The 20472-nt window shown below is 35.6% G+C and overlaps 1 protein-coding gene across 2 annotated transcripts in view; it reads right to left on the bottom strand.

Moving 5' to 3' along the window:
- Positions 1-20472, bottom strand: part of LOC306886569 (dystrobrevin beta-like) — a gene marked incomplete at both ends in the record, with an annotated part of 37982 nt that overhangs the window by 7655 nt on the left and 9855 nt on the right. The window contains one exon of one of the 2 annotated variants that reach the window (XM_079443767.1): positions 10548-10622. The exons of the other annotated variant lie outside the window; for it this stretch is intronic. Within the exon in view, the coding sequence (XP_079299893.1) occupies positions 10548-10622 (75 nt within the window). The remainder of the gene's footprint in view (positions 1-10547; positions 10623-20472) is intronic. 2 annotated transcript variants of the gene reach the window in all.

The raw sequence follows: 20472 nt of genomic DNA, 5'->3' as shown, positions 1-20472 counted from the left end.
AATAAAATAATTATAAATAATATAACAATTCTACTACTAATAATAACAACAACAACAAAAATACATGATTTTTTATTACTTTATGACAATATTCAGTTATCAAAATTGCATATTAAATATTACAAATATATATAAAACATATTATTATTATGACTAAATATAATATTACAAAAATATTCAATTATATTAAAACTGTATTTGAAATATACAACAATTACTAAAATTAATTACTATTATTAATTATCATCATAACAGTACATGTAACATTACAGTAATATGTAATTCTTAAAATGTTATTCAAAATAATAAAGTACTCAAATTAAAATAATAATAAATATTATAATAATGATTATCATTATCATTTATCATTATTATTATTATTACTACTGCTGCTACTGTCACGGTTTGGTTTCTGTTTAGTTTCCCTTTTGCCCTTATTTGGTATTTCCTATTCTAGTTTCCTGTCATTAGTTAATTAATTAATTCATCCGTTTCACCTGTCTTGAGTTAATTATCTTGTTTCCTCGTTTGGTTGGTCCCTTTAAAAGTCCTGAGTTCTCCCTTAGTCTTTGTCTGAGATTATATTGTTTAAATGGTATAAGTGAGTTGAAGCCTATTAAAAGATTTCTGTTTCGTCATTCCTTCGTCGAGTGCTATTCATTTATCCACAACCACACGTACCATAACAGCGACAATGTTCAGTTATTAAAACATTTGAAATATTAAAAATGACTCAAATCTAAATTATATAAATTATATTGAACATTACAATAATATGCAATTATTACTTAATTGATCATTAATACAGAAATATATTATTATTAGTATCATAATCATCATTTAGTGTTTTTCCTGTGCTTATAAAAGTGCATCTTAACAAACACAATCTAAATTTTATAGACAGACCATAACAATTAATCAGCCACACAATGAGTACAAGTGGAAAAAAAAGTCCAAACATGCAACACCTTATGGAAAATTAAAAATTGGTGGCACATAGTTTCCATGCTTCCTTTATACAGTCCAACAAATGGGAAAAATACTATAATAAAAAAAACTAAAAACAGATCACATCACTTTATTGCCAAAATAAAATGATATAAGGTAACTAGAAGTGACAGTGTGAACATCTGCCATTCATGATAAATATTAACAAACTACTCCATATAGTCAGAGGCGGACAGTAACTAAGTTCGTTTACTTAAGTATTGTACTTAAGTACACTTTTTGAGTATCTGTACTTTACTTGAGTATTATTCTTTCTGAAAACTTGTGACTTTAACTTCACTACATTTGGAAGACAAATATTGTACTCCACTACATTTCTATCAAGGTCCTCGAAGTAGAAAGTTGTTACTACGTAGCAGCTTTGAAAGTCAGTGGGGGATTTATTTATTTTTTTTCTAAAATGTGATTTTCTTTTTTTCAGACAGTTTATCAGTAATCACTCTTGTAAGGCTACATGAAGTGATTTCCCAGCATTTTTTGAACACTGGCCAGTTGCAAATGTGATATTTATTTACAATAATTCAATAATAAGAAATTGGTATATATTAGACACAATATTGTCTGATTTTGCTAAATTGTGTGCTTGAAAATATAAAGCCACAGAAGAACTGTTGTGCGTCTCCTAATAAAACAATATAGGTGCTGGACTTGAAGCAGCACTGCACAGACCGTACTGTGTGTGACGGCAAAGTACAGCGAGAGCAATTAGACAGCATTTTTTTTATTTTTGTTTTAATATCAAATAAGTCTTGCTGTTTTGCTTTTTTGTTAAAGCAGTGTTGCTGTTGTAAAGTTATACAGCTACAGTTGTGTTGCTGGGTTTTAAAGCATGTTTGATTCCCCCCCTTCCTTATCACTCTGTATTTACAGCAATTTCACTGTCCACTCTGTTCAAATGTGGATGAATGGCTACACATAGATGTGTGCACACACTGTCAGAGCTGTGTGAGATCACTACCATCTTTCTTTTGTGGGGGTGGGTAGGGGCGTTAAATAATTTTTTGTAAGTTTTTTTCCCCATAGGTTTTTAACATTCTAAAAGCTCTTTATTCCAAAGATACTACAAGCCCGTCAGTGTATTCAGTAGGTGTAATGTATTGTAAGTTGCTTCAGAGGAATTGCAACTATTATGTACAACAATAATAAAACAGTGCGTTGACATAAAAAAGGAAATTTTTTTTTGGTACTTAAGTACTTTTAAAAGCAAGTACTTCTTTACAACTTTTACTTGCAATGGAGTAATATTTGACCAGCAGTCTCTGTACTTTCAAGTAATGGAGTTGTGTACTTTGTCCGCCTCTGCATATGGCTAATAGTTTGTCAAAAGAATAGTTTAAGTCATAAAAGTCCTAAAGGAACATTAAATCCTAAGGGTCAAAGAGAGGACAGACAATGGCTATGAAAATCAAATTCTACCATTTTACAAAAAAGTAAAAAAAGTAAAATTAAAAAGTACACTCTGACTCTTTCCAATCCAAAAGTGGATAAAGGACATGGAGAGCATATCAACACTCTCTGAACGGCGAGACTGTGATAGAGCTGGAGTCTATGATTTCATATCCAGTGACAGGTGGTCAATACTCACTTAACTTGAAATTAAAAACTCATTCGGAGCAAATGGAAAATTATATTTCTGTTCTGGCAGCAATACTGGCCATGACCCAGCAGACAATAAATTCTACACAAGGCCACTTGTCCTTGAACGCCCGACCCAGTAAATGAACGCGTGCTGGAGAGGTGCACAGTCAGCAGAGACTCACTCACGCACATTGTCCCGCCTACAGCTCTGATGTTCCTACAAGGCCATGCAATTACACCCAAATTACTTAGAAAGAGAAAGAAAAACTTCTTATGAAGGTTCAAGGCCCAAAAAGTTTCACAATGAATCTTGTTCCTGATGTTTTGAGAAGTTAAAGAAATCAAGGGCTGCTGTAATATTTTTTTTTTTTTTTACATTTTCCTTCACAAAACACATATATACATTAGTGCTGTCAAACGATTAATCGCATCCAAATAGTTTTTTTTTTTTACATAATATATGTGTGTGCTGTGTATATTTATTATGTATATATACATACACACAAATATATATAAATATATACACATAAATACATGTAAATATTTTTCAAAATATATGCTGTATGTGTGTCTTTATATATACATAATAAATATAGACAGTACACACACATATTGTCACAACACGTAGGAGCCAGGGAACGAGGAGGCGAGGAACTCTTCCAATAACATAGATTTTATTAATCAAATCATAAGGAATGCTAGAAGCACAGAATTTGTTCCTTGTTCCACGAGGACAGGAACAGGAACAAACCAAATACAGTCAGGTCCATAAATATTAGGACATCGACACAATTCTAACATTTTTGGCTCTATACACCACCACAATGGATTTCAAATGAAACGAACAAGATCTGCTTTAACTGCAGACTGTCAGCTTTAATTTGAGGGTATTTACATCCAAATCAGGTGAACGGTGTAGGAATTACAACAGTTTGCATATGTGCCTCATACTTGTTAAGGGACCAAAAGTAATGGGACAATTGGCTTCTCAGCTGTTCCATGGCCAGGTGTGTGTTATTCCCTCATTATCCCAATTACAATGAGCAGATAAAAGGTCCAGAGTTCATTTCAAGTGTGCTATTTGCATTTGGAATCTGTTGCTGTCAACTGTCAAGATGAGATCCAAAGAGCTGTCACTATCAGTAAAGCAAGCCATCATTAGGCTGGAAAAACAAAACAAACCCATCAGAGAGGTAGCAAAAACATTAGGTGTGGCCAAAACAACTGTTTGTTACATTCTTAAAAAGAAGGAACGCACCGGTGAGCTCAGCAACACCAAAAGACCCGGAAGACCACGGAAAACAACTGTGGTGGATGACCGAAGAATTCTTTCCCTGGTGAAGAAAACACCCTTCACAACAGTTGGCCAGATCAAGAACACTCTCCAGGAGGTAGGTGTATGTGTGTCAAAGTCAGCAATCAAGAGAAGACTTCACCAGAGTGAATACAGAGGGTTCACCACAAGATGTAAACCATTGGTGAGCCTCAAAAACAGGAAGGCCAGATTAGAGTTTGCCAAACGACAACTAAAATAGCCTTCACAGTTCTGGAACAACATCCTATGGACAGATGAGACCAAGATCAACTTGTACCAGAGTGATGGGAAGAGAAGAGTATGGAGAAGGAAAGGAACTTCTCATGATCCTAAGCATACCACCTCATCAGTGAAGCATGGTGGTGGTAGTGTCATGGCGTGGGCATGTATGGCTGCCAGTGGAACTGGTTCTCTTGTATTTATTGATGATGTGACTGCTGACAAAAGCAGCAGGATGAATTCTGAAGTGTTTCGGGCAATATTATCTGACTGTATGGGCACGAGAGGAGGGGAAACACAAGACACAGGAAGACAGAACTTACATTTACCCTCCCGGAAGTTTGCATCATCCAACGGGGAGGGGGGGTGGGCGCTCTAGAGGCCTCCAGGGACCAGGAGACATAACAGACGGCCTCCAGGGCGGCGCCCTTTCCGGGACCCATGGCGGGTCAGGGGACTCGGGAGGCCATGGCGGGTCTAGGAGCTTGGGCGGCCATGACGGGATTGCCTCCGAGGCCGCGGCCCCAGCCTCTACGGCAGGAGCCCTACTACCCCCCCCCACCCCCCCACCCCCACACACACACACACACACACGTCAAGAAACACAAGACACAGGAAGACAGGACTGGCACATATATTATGTAAACAAAAACTTATTTTGAATGCGATTAATCACGATTAATCGTTTGACAGCACTAATATACTGTATATATATATATATATATATATATATATATATATATATTTTTTTTTTTTTTTTATCTCATTTATAATATTTTTATTATTATTATTATTATTATTATTAAAAACTACTGCAGTTATTTTTCTCATGCCTCCTCTTTAATCAGGCTGTTAGACTATGAGGTTTACAGATGTGGCTGTTTGCCACTTGTGCATCACTCAGATCACGTCCCAGGTTTGTACCAAGTGTCGCTACTAAAGAGGAACAGGATGATGATTTTGTAACAGTGTGCGAGTCTACATAAAGCTGTCTGTTTTATAAATTACATGAGCAATGTCATTTTGGAAAGTCATCTTCATCAGGCTGTAACTAAACTAAATCATCATGGCATACAAAATGGCAAACATCTGCAATGTCAAAGGTGCTGGTACTCCAGCACTAAGATAATATATTTAAAAGAAAAAAACGTTAAAACCCAAACTTTTACATCATTGTGATAATACTGAAACTTAATTCCATAGGTACACACTGACAGACAGCTTGCTTTCCATAGCTGTATTTCTTTGTCATTTATAACTACCAAAAACTACCTTTTTTAAGAATCTGATACTTTTATTCAGCAAGGACACATTAAATTAATTAAAAGTGACAGTAAAGACATTTTAAATGATTCTTATTTCTAATAAATGCTGTTTAATTTTCTATTCATCAAAAAAAAAAAAATCCTGAAAAAAGTATCAAGGTTTTCACAAAAATATTAAGCAGCACGATAATAATAATAATAATAAGAAAATCAGCAAATCAGCATATTAGAATTATTTCTGAAGGGTCATGTGACACTGAAGACTGGAGTAATGATGCTGAAAATTCAGCTTTGCATCACAAAAATAAATAAATAAAATCAAAATTTTAAATATAATCAAATAGAAAACAGATTTAGGTTGTGATAATATTTCACAGTATTAATGTATTACTGTATTTTTGATCAAACAAATGCAGCATTGTTGAGCATAAGAAAATTATTTCAAGAACATTTTAAAAAATCTTTCAGATCTGAAACTTTTCAAGATTTTGATAACTATATATATAACAGCTATTAACCCATTTAATCCCTCCAGTTACAACAGTGAGCGTAAAGAAGGTTTTCATTTATAAATCGCTAGAAATATTATTGACTGGTGCATTTCCTGCAAATATGGAAAAAATAAAGGGTCTCGATTAAATATGTTGAGTGTTAGTGCAAATTGTCACATGACCATAGAATGAGTAAACATGTTGATGGCAACTATTGTGACCTGTGGGATAATAAAGTGCATTTAGCTATACACATACATCCAATTGCAGTTGTTAGTGAAGGTTACAATGTAGCAAAGTGAATAAATTAAAATGTCAAATTTTACAAATAAATTGATGTTGTAAGACTGGTAGCACTAATATAACAATTTTAGTTAACACTTAATTTTAAGGTGTCCTTGTTACACGTTATATGTTACATATTATAATAACACTAAATTATGCATAATTAAAAGACAAGTAACCCTAAACCAAACCCTAACCATATAGTAAGTACATATTGTTACGGGATTTAGTGGTTGCAGTAAAAATAAACAAAGGATCACGAGAACGAAGTAGCATCAACACACTCTTTCCTTTAATGAACGTTACATAACATTAAATAACATTAAACTCAGGCAAAGAGAAAGGGAGAACTGAGGACTTATAAAGGAACAAGAACAAAAGAACAAACAAGATGATTAATACAAAACAGGTGAATGGAATAAACGATGATTAACTAAACTAGGACAGGAAAAACCAAATAAGGGCAAACAGGAACTAAACGGAAACCAACACGTGACACATATAGTGAATTAATATTAGTCAGTACTTAAATGTATAATTACACTGTAACAAGGACACCTTAAAATAAAGTGTAACCCTATTTTATGATATATGTTACAATAAAGTAACCATTTTAAATACGTTGATGGTTGTATTTTTTGTCTTTTATCTCAGTATTCCTATTAGTGTTGTATAAGGGTTTTTCAGCATAATAGTAACCCTAGAATGTGATGAAACAGTTTAAAATAGCTGAGCTGAGATATATAAAAATTTTGATGACAGCAGAAATATGTTAATTCAATATACACATTTTCCCACCGGTTACAATTGTGACTGACCATAATACACAATCTTTCACACACTTTTCCCCCCCAAATAATCAAAAAAATAATTATTGATTATTTTAAAGAGTTACTAATGACACATCATTTGGATATTTTCATATATGGAGAAAAAAAATGGGATTAAATAGGTTAATCATTTAAAGTAATGAATAATTTGTTAGTATTTATATTAATATTTAACTTTTTAAATGAAGGAGTGTGTTCTTTATAATATCAATCAGGAACAAAATAGGTAACTAGAATCATGAAAATCTACTTGTGTTGGTATAAAATGTTATCTTAATCAATCACCCACATCCTAATTTAACCTGTTGCTTAATGGACTGAAATAGTGCTAGAATCCCAGTTAAGTGTTCTTTGCCCAGTTAAGTGTTCTTTGCCAGATCACAGGAGTCTGCCGCATCCTCCATATAATAAAGAATTTATAACCGGCCTGAAAGATCGGGAATTGCATTCATTACAGATTTTGTTGATGCACTTGCAGCTTTACCTTGCATAATTCATTTAGCGAATGAAGTGCTAAAACAATGCAGATAGCACGAGCAAATAAACGATCACCGGATCACCTTGGGCTGTAACCCAGCCTGAGATGCACCAAGGGTTCACAGACAGCAGCCAATTTCTCGATTGAATGCTTTTAGTAATCTGCGTAATTTCACCAGTATTGGTATCGACTGCTAAAAGTCATCACGACTCTGACAAACGTAATCAAGTGTGGTGGGTTGAACCCAGCATAATAAATAATTACATAAGAATGCTAAGGAGCACTTCCCTAACATCTCCATTTTGGCAGACTCCAGTAAACAAGAGTCGAGACGAGAATTAAGTGCATTATAATTCTGCATACATTTTTGGAGCCGCAGGCATTACCGGCATTTGACATTGTACTCACACAAACAATGTCCTGTAACGTAATGATTGTGATGTTTGGTGAAAGGTTCAAGCAGAGCGACTGACAGTCTGTGTCTTTGATTTCATAACCAGTGGCGTGTTATTGATGGAAGCGGAGATGAAACTAACATCTACAATCTCCCTCCACCACAGACCTCATTTAAATGCGTGGCATCTCCAATCGCCTGAGGTTAAAGAGTCGAGTAAAGTCAGCTCCTTTTAGACTGACTCTGATCATTACGGTGAGGGACTTCATGTAGGGTGAAGTGTTTACCCGTCCATAGACGCTGTGCTATATTTAGAGCAGAAAACACACAAACCAACCCCTTTCTGTGCAAAACATGCCACATCTGGTCCATTTAAGTGATTTTCCGTCATGACATGCTCCGAGACTCGATGTGTTTTAGTATTCACCCGATATTAAGTACTGTCAGTGGCCTGACACAATCACAACAAATGTAACGGCTTACTTTCCAATATGTGTTCAATTGAAGGCATGCGGCACTAGAAAGCCTGCGAGGAAAGGGCTGCTTTGGCAGCGGCTGTAAATAAACAGGGAATGGTGGATCTTATAAAGAGTGAATTGTCGGCTGATGGAAATGTTTGCACCAGAGCTCACCAGTATAATAAAATACAACATGTTACGCAATAAACCATGGGTTTCTGTAGGTATCTTTTACAAAGAAATTCATACACTTATGAGGGAGTATAGAGGGTCTGATCCCACTAATGAAGCTTTGAATTTAAAAGAAGTCAAAATAAAAGGTTATTATAGTTAACATTTGCTACTTTTAGCTGAAATAACTTCTTTCATTCCAGCTAGTTGCCAATGAAACACTGAGATAAAAAATATAAACTATATAAAAATTACAAAAGTGAATAAAAATAAAACACACAACAAAATTACTAAACCTTTTAAAAAAATGAAAAAAAACACAACATAAAAAACAAAAATTAACTAAGTATTAATAAAAACTATAAAAGTATATCAATGACACAAAAATAACACATGAAAACTGGTTGGGGGGGGGGGTTACTTTAGTAAATTAAACTGGTTTACTTTAGTAAATTAAGATGCTTACAATGCTAGAGACAATTTTGATCGTGCAAGAAAAATCTCATCAGAAACTTCTGCCAAAACTTTGAAGTCAATCCCTCTGAAAGTTTTGTGTGTAATTCAGACACTGCATCAAACCATCTCTTATAAATGTCACATTATGAAATACTGCTGGAGTGATGGCATGATCATTTTTCAGCTGCTGAAAACCTTTGCATGAGAACTTGCCACAAGAATGTAAAACAAACTCTTATAACTGTTGTACTTTTTCACCACATTCATTTAACCATCATTTTCTTCATAAATCATCACATAAATAAATGAATCATGAATGTCACTGAAATTAAAAGGGAAAAATTCTGTCATCATTTATTGACCTTAATCCCATTCCAATCTATATGTACTGTACTTTCTTTCTTCTGCAGAAGATATTTTGAAGAATTCTGGTATAACCAATCAGTTTTGGTTGGATAAATATATAAATAAATATTTCTAAATATCTTCTTTTCTACAGAAGAAAGTCATAGAGTTTTGCAATGACATGCGAGTGAGTAAATTATGACAGACAATTTTCATTTTCCCAACTACGTCTGGGGTCACACTTTATTTTAAGGTCCAGTTCTCGCCATTAACAAACTAGGACTTTTGCCTCAATAAACTCCTATTTGCTGCTTATTAATAATAAGTAAGATAGTTGTTAAGTTTAGGCATTGGGTAAGATTAGGGATGTAGAATATGGTCATGCAGAATATTTGCTTTATATGTACTAATAAACAGCCAATATGTTAATAATATTCATGCTAATAAGCAACTAGTTAATAGTGAGAATCGGTCCCTATACTAAAATACCATGGCTGCGAAGATTTTCAGTGAATAATAACTTAAATTTCATTCTGTTACTCACATGAAGTTAATGTACGGTATGGCACCGCTAGATGCAAAATATAGCTCTCAAGTCAAATCGACTACTTTTATTCCATTGTAATTTTTAAAACTTTAAACCATCTGTTCTAATTCACTTTTATTCTATGGAAAAGAGCAGCATGAACATTCTGCCTAAAATCTCTTTTTGTTTTCTATAGAAGAATGAAAGTCTCAAGTCTTGAAAGATTTAGAATGAATAAATGATTTTTTGCTAATCTGAGCCTTAAACTTCACGATGCTTGAAAGACCAGTGTTAAGAGACAACAAGCAAAGGCATTTGTCTTGGGAACCTGGGCATGTGTCAACAGCACAAAACAGAAAAAGCCAACCTGACCAGCTCTCTATTTACAAGATAAGGCTTTCGTTCCATCAGAGTTTATCTTCCGGATCACCTTGGGCTGCAGCCCAGCCCGGGAAGCGCAGAGGGTTCGGAGACAGCAGGCCAATTTCTCGATTCACTGCTTTTAGTCATCTGCCTTTGAAAGGCAAACATTCAACCTAATTCTGCAGCGATGTAATAAACATGGAAAATATTCCGCCCAGAGAAAGATGCTACAATCTTCTACTCATCCGCGCGCAGCATACTTTCAAAACAAGCCATTTTACATAACAGGCTTAAGTGGAGGAGCTTAAAACACACTCACACACACACAATCAGCATGCAGACAGAAGCCTGTGCGGAGCGCTTACCTTTTTGAAGGTGTGGGCGCCCCGGAGGAAATGAGAACCGTATCGTTCATGTCGTTGGCCACTGGCCTCAGCTGACTGCAAAATCACAGAGTTTGAGTCAAGCCTTGACACAAACCTACGGATGATGCTCTAAGCTTTCCAAGCACGCAAGGGACATCAATCTGCTCTAAAAAGTATTTTTGAAGTACACCGTTTGAGCACACATTAAACTTCCTCATCATAATCGCCTTCTGGATGCACACGTTTTAATTTAATGCTATTTGCCCAAACTTAATTAAGTTAACAAGATGACAAAAGGGTTGGAGGAATTCTAATTAAAGCTGCATAAATCCAGGAAGGCTGGGAGAAATAGGAGGGGGTGACTTTGCAGAAGGTAATTTGTGTGAGTAAACAGTGCCACGGGATGCATCTGGACTTGATGCCCGCCAGTCCTGATGAACACACTTGACAAGACCTTTCGCTTCATTTGATAAGGGTAATTCCAAAATTTCGATGTTATAAATTGCTTCTTGTCGACTTGCTTTTTTTGGGGTTTGGCAAACTGGTGGCTAATTCCTATTAATTCACAAAATCTAATTTGTTCATTTTCATACAATCTGCTTGTGACCCACTGACCTTCATGCTTTATTTCTAGAACTTGCACATTTTCATACAAATCACATCGTAGAAATTCATATGAAATCATCAAATTAAACACTTCCCTTCCTTACATTACGATGTAATTTATTTAGCTGAAATTGTAATTAAAACACTTTATTAGAGTACATTTTACAAGAAAATACTATTTCATTCATTCTACTTCAAAATTGTCTGTTTAATTCCATGTATTACTTACAGTTTCTTTGTAATTAATTGTGAAATTTGCTATCAGTTTAATACATTTTCACAATTATTTCCATCATTTTTCCAGTTATTTATGATTAATGAAGAATAAGTTTTTTTTTTAAACAATCTTTAAAAAAAAACATTAAAAACCTCCCATCCTTATATCACTCTGTATTTTTTGTGAAATTGTAAATAAAACAGGTTGTTGAAATACATTTTACGAAAATAAAAAATCGAATTCTTTCTACTTCAAATATTTGCTTAAATCAATGTGTTATTTAGTTCCTTTGTAATTAATTGTGAAATTTGCTATTAATTCCTGAGTGAAAACTATTTCTATACCAATCATTTATGTTTATTTTCCCGATTTATCTTGTTTGATACATTTTCATAATAATTTTTTCAGTTTTTAATGATTAATGGATAGTTTAGCACAACTTGAAAAATCTATATTAACTACACAAATTTCCATAACTTTTCAGTGACTTCTTAGTCTGAAAATCATCATTTTAAAATTCCCTGATATTCCCAGGCTTTCCATGAGCCTTGCTCATATCTGAAGTGTTTGTCTACTGCAATCCAAAATGCAATCTCTTTAAATGAAAGGAAACATCCAAAGAATGTCGTTTCTTATTTCATTCGCTCAGAGGTTCAGCGCATTTGCATTACTCAGACGTCTTAACGTTAATGTTCCCTGAGGCTGCTAGCATCATGTCACACGACTCGTGAAATGCCATCATATTTCAATCCGAGCAGCCGAGCTGTGGCATCCTTCTGAGACCTTGAAGGAAATAGTTACCAGCATCGAGCAAAGTGATCCAACACATGGCAAGCAAATCCCCAACAACAGTGCTAGACATTTACTATAACTGCATGTTAAGAACACAAAAGACTTCCTTTTAATTAGGAAAGCGCTTCTTTTCTATACAATTATTCACCCACCTCCTGCAAGGCAAAGAGTGGCTGTCTGTCAAGCGGTGAGACGTAAGCGGTGACCGCTCTGTCCAGCTGCCTGTCCTGTTCTGTGCTCAACTGAAGGAGCATCTCAATGCACAACACTGCTGCTGTCTCCAAGGAAACCTGACAGTCACGTGATACAGTGACGATCCAGATACACTTACTCTCTCCTTTTCCCTCTCTCTCTCTCTCTCTCTTCCAGCCTCCCGGCTCCTCGGTTTAGATGCACATACAGTACTTTCAGCCACTCAGAAATAAATGCTATATTCTTCCCTAAGAACATTTCAAATTCTCCAATCTTTGTTTCCAGCCACCCACATTAGTCATAATCCAGAGTAAACAATCCCCTCTTTTCCAGCAGAGAGTTTCATTTACAACACAATTACTGTACACAATGCAGCCTACACAGAAACAATAGTCTAATACTTTAAGTGCAAATCTACATATTTTTAAATTTGACTAGTTAGCAGTTTGTCTAACCTAGCTCTGCCACTCTATGATGTAATAGTGTGGATAAGCACCACCTCCGCAGAAGAAGATCAACGCCTGCTTCTACATTGCTGCCTGTTAGCCCCGCCCACCGATTCACACACGTAGTGTAAATAACAAAAGAGATAAATGCAGATCTATGCAAAAATCAAACGATTAAGATCCTCCGAAGCCAACAAGATGCTGTACAGTGCCAAGTTGTGGAAAAAGTCTTTGCATTGGCGTCCTTCTGATCCCAACATTAGGAAAGAGTATGAACTTGCGCCAGACCGTGTTACGGGGCGAACGAGATGTGAGACATGCAGATCCATTTGCAAGCTTTTATTCAGGGACGTAGTCACAAAACAAGCAAGGTTCATGCAATGGCAAACAGGTACAACACAGGCAAGACAAAGAGTAATCCTAGGGCAAGCGTGGGTCTACGATCAGCGAACAATATCCAACAGGGCAAGGCAGAGAGATAATCCAGGTACACGAGCAATAGTCCAAGCGAGGTGCAAACAGAGTCCGAATGGCAAGGCAAAGGGTTAATCCAGGAAACACAGGCAAGAATCAAAACACTAGAAAACAGGCAAGGCAAGACTATGACAACTAAGTGGGCTCCGTAGAGTAGCTATCGCTAGAAGAGTGATATACGCTATACAATACTCGGCGATCTGACTGAGGACGTCCATGGCTTAAGTAAGGCGTGTGATGGGAATCAGCTGTGTGATCAGTGCAATCAGCTGTGTGTGTGTCGTCAGTGCAATGGATGATGGGAATTATAGTCCGGGGGTCATGTGCAACAGTTAGTGTAGTGCAAGAGTCAATGTGGTGAGCGAGTGACCTCTGGTGGTGAGTGAACAGAAGTTCATAGACCGGATTCGTGACAGACCGCGTCAGTAAGAACTCAGTCCTTTGTTCACTTAATTTTACCGCGGATTCGTTTAAAAACAAGGCACAATTCGACACAGGATTTTCAGAAAGATTGAAACTAAAAGACGATGCTGTGCCGACTTTATTGGATCTGACAGTAATGTCGCAACACAAGTGTAAGTAACTATTTTTATTACGTGCTTGCTGCTTTGTCTGTTATTACAGATTATTTGATATGAGTATTTATGCATTTTTCACCTAAATCACAGCCAGCTGTCAAACATACACTACTGTTTGCCAATCATAGCAGTGGGCATTTACTTTTGAGTCTACAATCCTATTCAGTCCAATGCCTATTCAAAAACAGAGCGTTCTGATGAGGGGGGTCAAAAACAGGACAGAAAATAGCCTTTTACTTCTAAATTATTTTTTTTTAAGGTAAAAATTTTGATAACATTATAAGTGGACCTCAGAGAACAGTACAAAATAATAAAAAAGGCAGTCCATGATCCCTTTAAAGGTCATTCCTGGCATATGGCATTTTGGCACTGATGTGTGAATGGAAGCAGTGCGGATAAAGAACGGAAAGCCATTGTGTGTGTGATTAGCACATGTAGTACATTTACTGGACAAGATAATCTTGCATATTTACTAAATATATTGGGTTTCATGTGTGAAAAGGGCTGGTAGTGACTGTCTTGAAATTTTTGTTGAGGAGGGCCTCTAACACTAGCTTGCTCTATTCTATTTCTATTCTATCTGTTTGCTTTTTATTTATTATATAATTAAAAAAAAACATTGCTACGTGTACTATGTCAAGCTAACTGAGACTTGTCATATCACTTGCATATCATTACTCTTTTGTTGATTTTGATTGCTTCCATTGTCCTCATTTGTGAGTCGCTTTGGCTAAAAGCGTCTGCTAAATGGCTAAATGTAAATGACTAAATGAGGAGGTGGTGAATTTGTTGTTTGTACTGTAGCGATGAATTTATAGACATCAGAGAGAGTTTTATTATTATTAACAGAATTAACTTGAAATTTGTTAATTGAATCTGGGGGATCATTTGACACACAGCCACAACAGCAATTATATGTTTTATTAATTTTTTCCTTTTTATTCGAAACATTCCCAAAAGCATTAATATATCATGAAATATCTTGATTCTCACCTTTATAGATTATGTTAATTGATCTATAGTGGGCGGTGGTCAAAGTAACCTAATTATGTAATCTATTAACTATGCATAAAAACCTGTTTGTTTACTTAAGTAACAGATATGGGTGTCATGCCATAACATATTTTAATACGACTGACTTTATATTTACTGTGAATTTAACATTGAAAGTTAATGTGAATAAAAACATTGTAAGTTAGGCTACTAATCATAACATTTTCATTGTACAGAAAGAGAGCAAAGAACATTTCTATAGAGTCATATCTATCAGATAGAGTTCAGTGTGTTAGAGTACAAAATCACCTATCCAATGATTTAGGTACATCAACTGGTATTCCACAAGGATTTATCTTGGGTCCAATGCTTTTTGCTATATATATAAATGATTTTCATCTTGCATATCCTGGCATTAATATACAAATGTATGCGGACGATACAGTAATTTCGGCAAGGCTAAGAGAGAATTACTTACAACTAAATGTGCCCAAAACAGTATGTATGTTTTTCTCTAAGTCTAACAGTATTATTAAAGAGCCAGATGTTTACATGTCAGGGGTGAGGCTGCAGGTAGTGCCTCAATAGAAATATCTGGGAATACTGATTGATTCTAAACTTACATTTAAAGCTCAAGTTAAAAAGGTTTGTAAGCAGGTTAAGTTTAATCTCTATAATTTTAAGTTTATTAGAGATTACATGTCATTAGAGGCAGCTAAAATGTATATGTATTCTATGGTTATTTCTCTCATGACTTACTGTTTAATCACCTGGTTTCAGGCGAGTTAGAGTCTAAAACTATTAACAAACGTACACAAAATCTTCGATAAGAAATCGGTACATTATCATCAATGTCCAATACGGAAAAAATATAATTTGTTAAATTGGGAAAACATGATGAAGTATGCAAATGTATGCTTGATATATAAAATTATTTATGGCTTATCTTCTCCCCCTCTTGGTCAGTTAGTTTGTATTAAAACAACTGATTATCGCTCTACAAGAGGCGCATTAAGAGGAGACTGTATCATACCGTCATCATAATTTTAGTCAGTCTGCTTTTTCTGTCAAAGCTGCACGAGAATGGAATTCATATTCCGACAACTACGTATAAGAGATCTAGACACATATGCTTTATTTAGGGTTCAAATGAAGAAATGGTTAATTAGTACTCAGATTTGTCAACACTAGAATCTTATATCTGCTAGCTATCCTATTATTGTTTGTATTTGTTTGCATTGTATTTAATTGATCCTATTGTTGTCAATAGAGTATGATTTGTATTGTGTAATTATTCAATTTTCTAGTATGTATTTTTAATTAAATTTTCTTTAGGGTGACATCTTGTCCAGGGACTACAATGTCCTTTGACTGATTCTGGTACATTTACAGGTATGTTTTATTAATGTACAATGTCCCTGTCAACTAAATAAATAAATAAAATAAAAAATGTACATTATCAAAGAACATTTTCACTGACAGTCTAGAGTTCAAGCACTCTCAAAAACTCAAATTAAAATCACTGAAGCTGTTTACACTATAAAATGAATATCTTACAGATTCGAACACACATTTGTACTTTGTTGTTTCTAATGAGAGAATACACCAGAAAGTGGTATTCAGTCAGTGAGTGAGTGAAGAAAACACCGGCATTTTAGCAATGACTCATCTGAATGCCTCTGATTGGTCATTGCATTCATAAGCTCAGCAGAATCGTGTGTGATTGTTTATAATGTGCAGTGCTGTAAAAACGCTTCTGTATCTGGCTCAGCGCCAGCCAGTGGACGCAGATTTGAATTTAGCAGCTGATGATATGAGGCGCTGAACCATCTAATCACGCCGGTGTGATTGTATTAAATATAGAAAATATTAATCGGATATTTTTTTGTCTTTTGGAAGCTGCATTCAAAATCCACTTGGCACGTTCCCCCTCACTCTCAATGGGCATAACGCCTCTGCTCTCTCCACCCTCAATACCACGACTTAGGTGAGACCCTTGAGCAAGGCATCGAACCCCCAACTGCTCCCTGGGCGCCGCAGCAATGGCTGCCCACTGCTCTGGGTGTATATTCACTACTGTGTGTACACTTGGATGGGTTAAATGCAGAGCACAACTTTCGAGTATGGGTCACCATACTTGGCCACACAGCACTTCCCTTTCCCTTTCCCCTTTCCCTGTACAAAAGAAGTTGTAAATAAAACAGATTATTGGAGTATGTTTTACAAGAAAATATTATTTCAGTCATTCTACTTCAAAATTTCACATTTAATGTGTTACTTGCCATTTCTTTGTGAAATGTACCATCAGTTTCTGAGTTTTCGGGGAAGGGATCCAGGGAGACCATCATATTTTGGGGGTCCTTGGCATCAAAAGATGGGGCAAAAACTTTTACACTGTCAGCACACTACAAGCTTCTTTAAAAATACAAAATAAATCTACTAAATTAAACTAAATCAACCTTACCAATCAGCCACTCAGTTATTGGGCAACTAGTCAACCTAAGAGAGCATAATACTGCAATCCTCCATGCTAGATTTATGGGATAAGTTGGGGTAGTATGAGAAACTTTGATGCCTTTCTAATTAGGTGCATCTCTCCAATCAATGCGCATATGGTGCAATATTATCCTAAAAATGTAACCCACTGCTAACAGATGCCACCCCATCACTCTTAGTCAATAAATCCGGATTCTTCAGCTCTAATTTGAACCTGAAATGCTACATTTTAGCTAATCTCCAACCACTCAAATTCGTCAAGCAGATCAAACCAGGATGAAACCGTCTCCTAAACTTTGATTAGCAAACTCCTCTAGATTCAAAGCCAGAGACTGACAAGTCTTAGATGTCAGACGTGCTACGAATGTAGATTTATTCATCCTGATGTTCTGTCCTCACCAGAGAGAAAGGCAAAAATCACGCTCACATCTTTTTTATGAGGTCAAATTAATTACATCAAGGGCCGTCCACAGGCACTCTTCTTCTCTGGTTAATTACAGTGAATTGAGTACTTTCACAGAGCTCGAGCTGGAGAAATATGGAGCATCTAATATCCCGTCTCAGCTGAAAGTTATCAATGCATGTGCTGCCTCCCAGCCGGTTTATGCCTCTGGTTCTGGGCCTACGCTGCACATCTGCAGTGAAACATCAGTGTTATATGACCTTGGCTGTTTATATATCACTGTCTATTTTGGCTACATTACAGTAATTCATACTGATTAAGCAAATAAAAGAAAGAGGAATGGCATATGCACATTTGGTAAGCAAGTTCCTAATGAAATAAACACGAAATCAAATCGACCTTATTGACTTTCAACAGTACATTCCCACAAGTAGTTGAAATAGTTGAAACAGGAACAAAATATTAATATTTTTAAAATATTTATTTTGAATGATATATTTTGAATAAAAATAAAGAATAAATAAAGACTATGCCACACTACTTTTCTTCTTAATAATGATAATTTTCTTCAGTATCCTAATTCAGTATCAGATTTCTAACATGATTAATAGGAGTATGTTTTACAAGAATTTTCTCAAGTATGTTAGTATGTTTTAAGAAATACTATTTCAGTTTTTCTACTGGAAAAACTTTTCTACTTCTACTACTACTTTTTTTATTTCATGCTTAATTCAATTTGTTACTTGTTTGTGACATTGTGAAATTTTTACATTTTTACTTATTGTTTTTCAGTTTTTCTTTTTTTTTCATGCAAATGAAAATGAATGAATTTTAATCCACAAACTACGAATATTTTCATCATAGAAGAGGTGTAATCAAGACATTTTTCTCATGAATTGTTTTTTGATCTGTGAGTGTCAATCATTGACCTATTTACCATACATACAACCCACAAACATTCTGTCAGTGGTTCAAAAAACGATATGCTTTGCGCCATTTTGTTTCATTTATATCCACTGCAAATTAGTCACAGACATCTGTCCCTGCCTATGGTTCAGCATGTCCTAAAGAACTCCATCTGTCAAACAGGAGAAAATCTGAAAGGCATGCCTTCATATGCCATCAGCTGTCAGAAAAACAAAACTCCAGCAGTTCATCATAGAAATTCATCTCACTTAAAACAACAACAAGGCTGTCCACAGCGTTCCTGGGTCTGTCTGATTCACAGGGCCGAGCAGACATGATTTTCCTTTTCTCTGACTCTGCCACGACCGATCAGAACGAGGCGGCCTGCAGCTTGTGACAGTGGGATGTGTAGGATCATGTTGATGGATGTCACCTTGAGGTCAAAGCCAGCAGGAACACTATGCTGACCAATTGTGAGGGGCAGAAACGGGCAGTCAGACATGTTTACGCTGATCTGCCAGCTACCCAAAGAGCAAGAGATGGTCATGATGGGACAGAGCTCTAATAATGAGGATACTGATTTGTATTAATTTCTGTTCCTAACCAAAACTGATGCAACTGATGACATATAGCTCTTCAATGCAGTATCAAATAATAGAAATCATGAGATTTTAAATAAAAAAATTAAATCTACCAGGAAGATGAGATATATGCCAAAGTGTAATATGCAGAGTTTGGAGTCATAAATAAATATATAAAGTGTGACCAATGGTAATATGCAACCTAGTTTGAAATACATGATTGTAGTGACATCTCTGCAAAATTATAATACTTGCACATTTTGCTACACTTTCAAGATGAAATCCGGTTCAGTTAGTGGTGCTAAAAGCCTGTTCAGATTTATCTGAAATGAATGTTTTTATCTGAGATGAATGTGAATCTGACAACATTTTATTACGTTGAATGTTGTACTGCATGCATCACGGCAGTTTAATTTGATAGCACAAAAAGGTTAATGCTCTGTTGCATTTGAAAATAACATACCACCTCTACCCGAAACATAAGCAAACATGAGTAAAAAATGCATGCATTTGCTGAAGAAACCATCCCTTTTTATCTCGCTTCAAGTCTTTTAGCTCTTTTTTTAGTGACGCAATAATATACCAGGTGCGCTACCGAGCACGTTTACTACTTCAGAAAAGGCATACATATGGAGCTGATTATGTGATGCAAATGTCAAAATTATTTAGTTCATAAATGCTGCACTATGGTAAAACTGTTTTGAAGTCATGTAGTACTTTGCCAAAAAATGGTTGCCTTTATTAATCGATATTCTGTCCCCTTTATTAATAATTTTTGTGAAAAGGAATAAAACAAATTCTTGTTTTACTGCAAAAATGTAGGCAGATGCATGTATTTCCAATGAGCCTAGGTTAGTAATACGTGTATTAACAAGTACAACTAATAATAGAATATGACAACACCGATGAGATTTATCACAGCAGAACCGCTTCCTTCAATACTCAATATAAGAACGCATAAATCTCTGTCTGAGCTGAGGGAGACTCTCAATGAAACAGACTATAATATCTGTTAGAGTCCATAAAAGTGGCATTGTTACATTCCAGAGCCATAGTAAACAGCAAACGCTGGAGGCTTGAGATTGATTTAGCACTAAAGAGATCGTGTGGCTCACAGGCACCTTAAACTACATTTAGATAAGCTGAGAGGACAATATGTGACAGAAGGAGAGAAATCAAACATCTGAGTATTCAGAGTGCATGTTTAATGCCAGAATGAACCTCTTTCTTACTTTTTAACA

The sequence above is a fragment of the Barbus barbus genome, assembly GCF_936440315.1.
Source record: "Barbus barbus genome assembly, chromosome: 20".
NCBI classification, from domain to species: Eukaryota; Metazoa; Chordata; class Actinopteri; order Cypriniformes; family Cyprinidae; genus Barbus; species Barbus barbus.
This window is presented reverse-complemented; position numbering and strand designations above follow the sequence as displayed.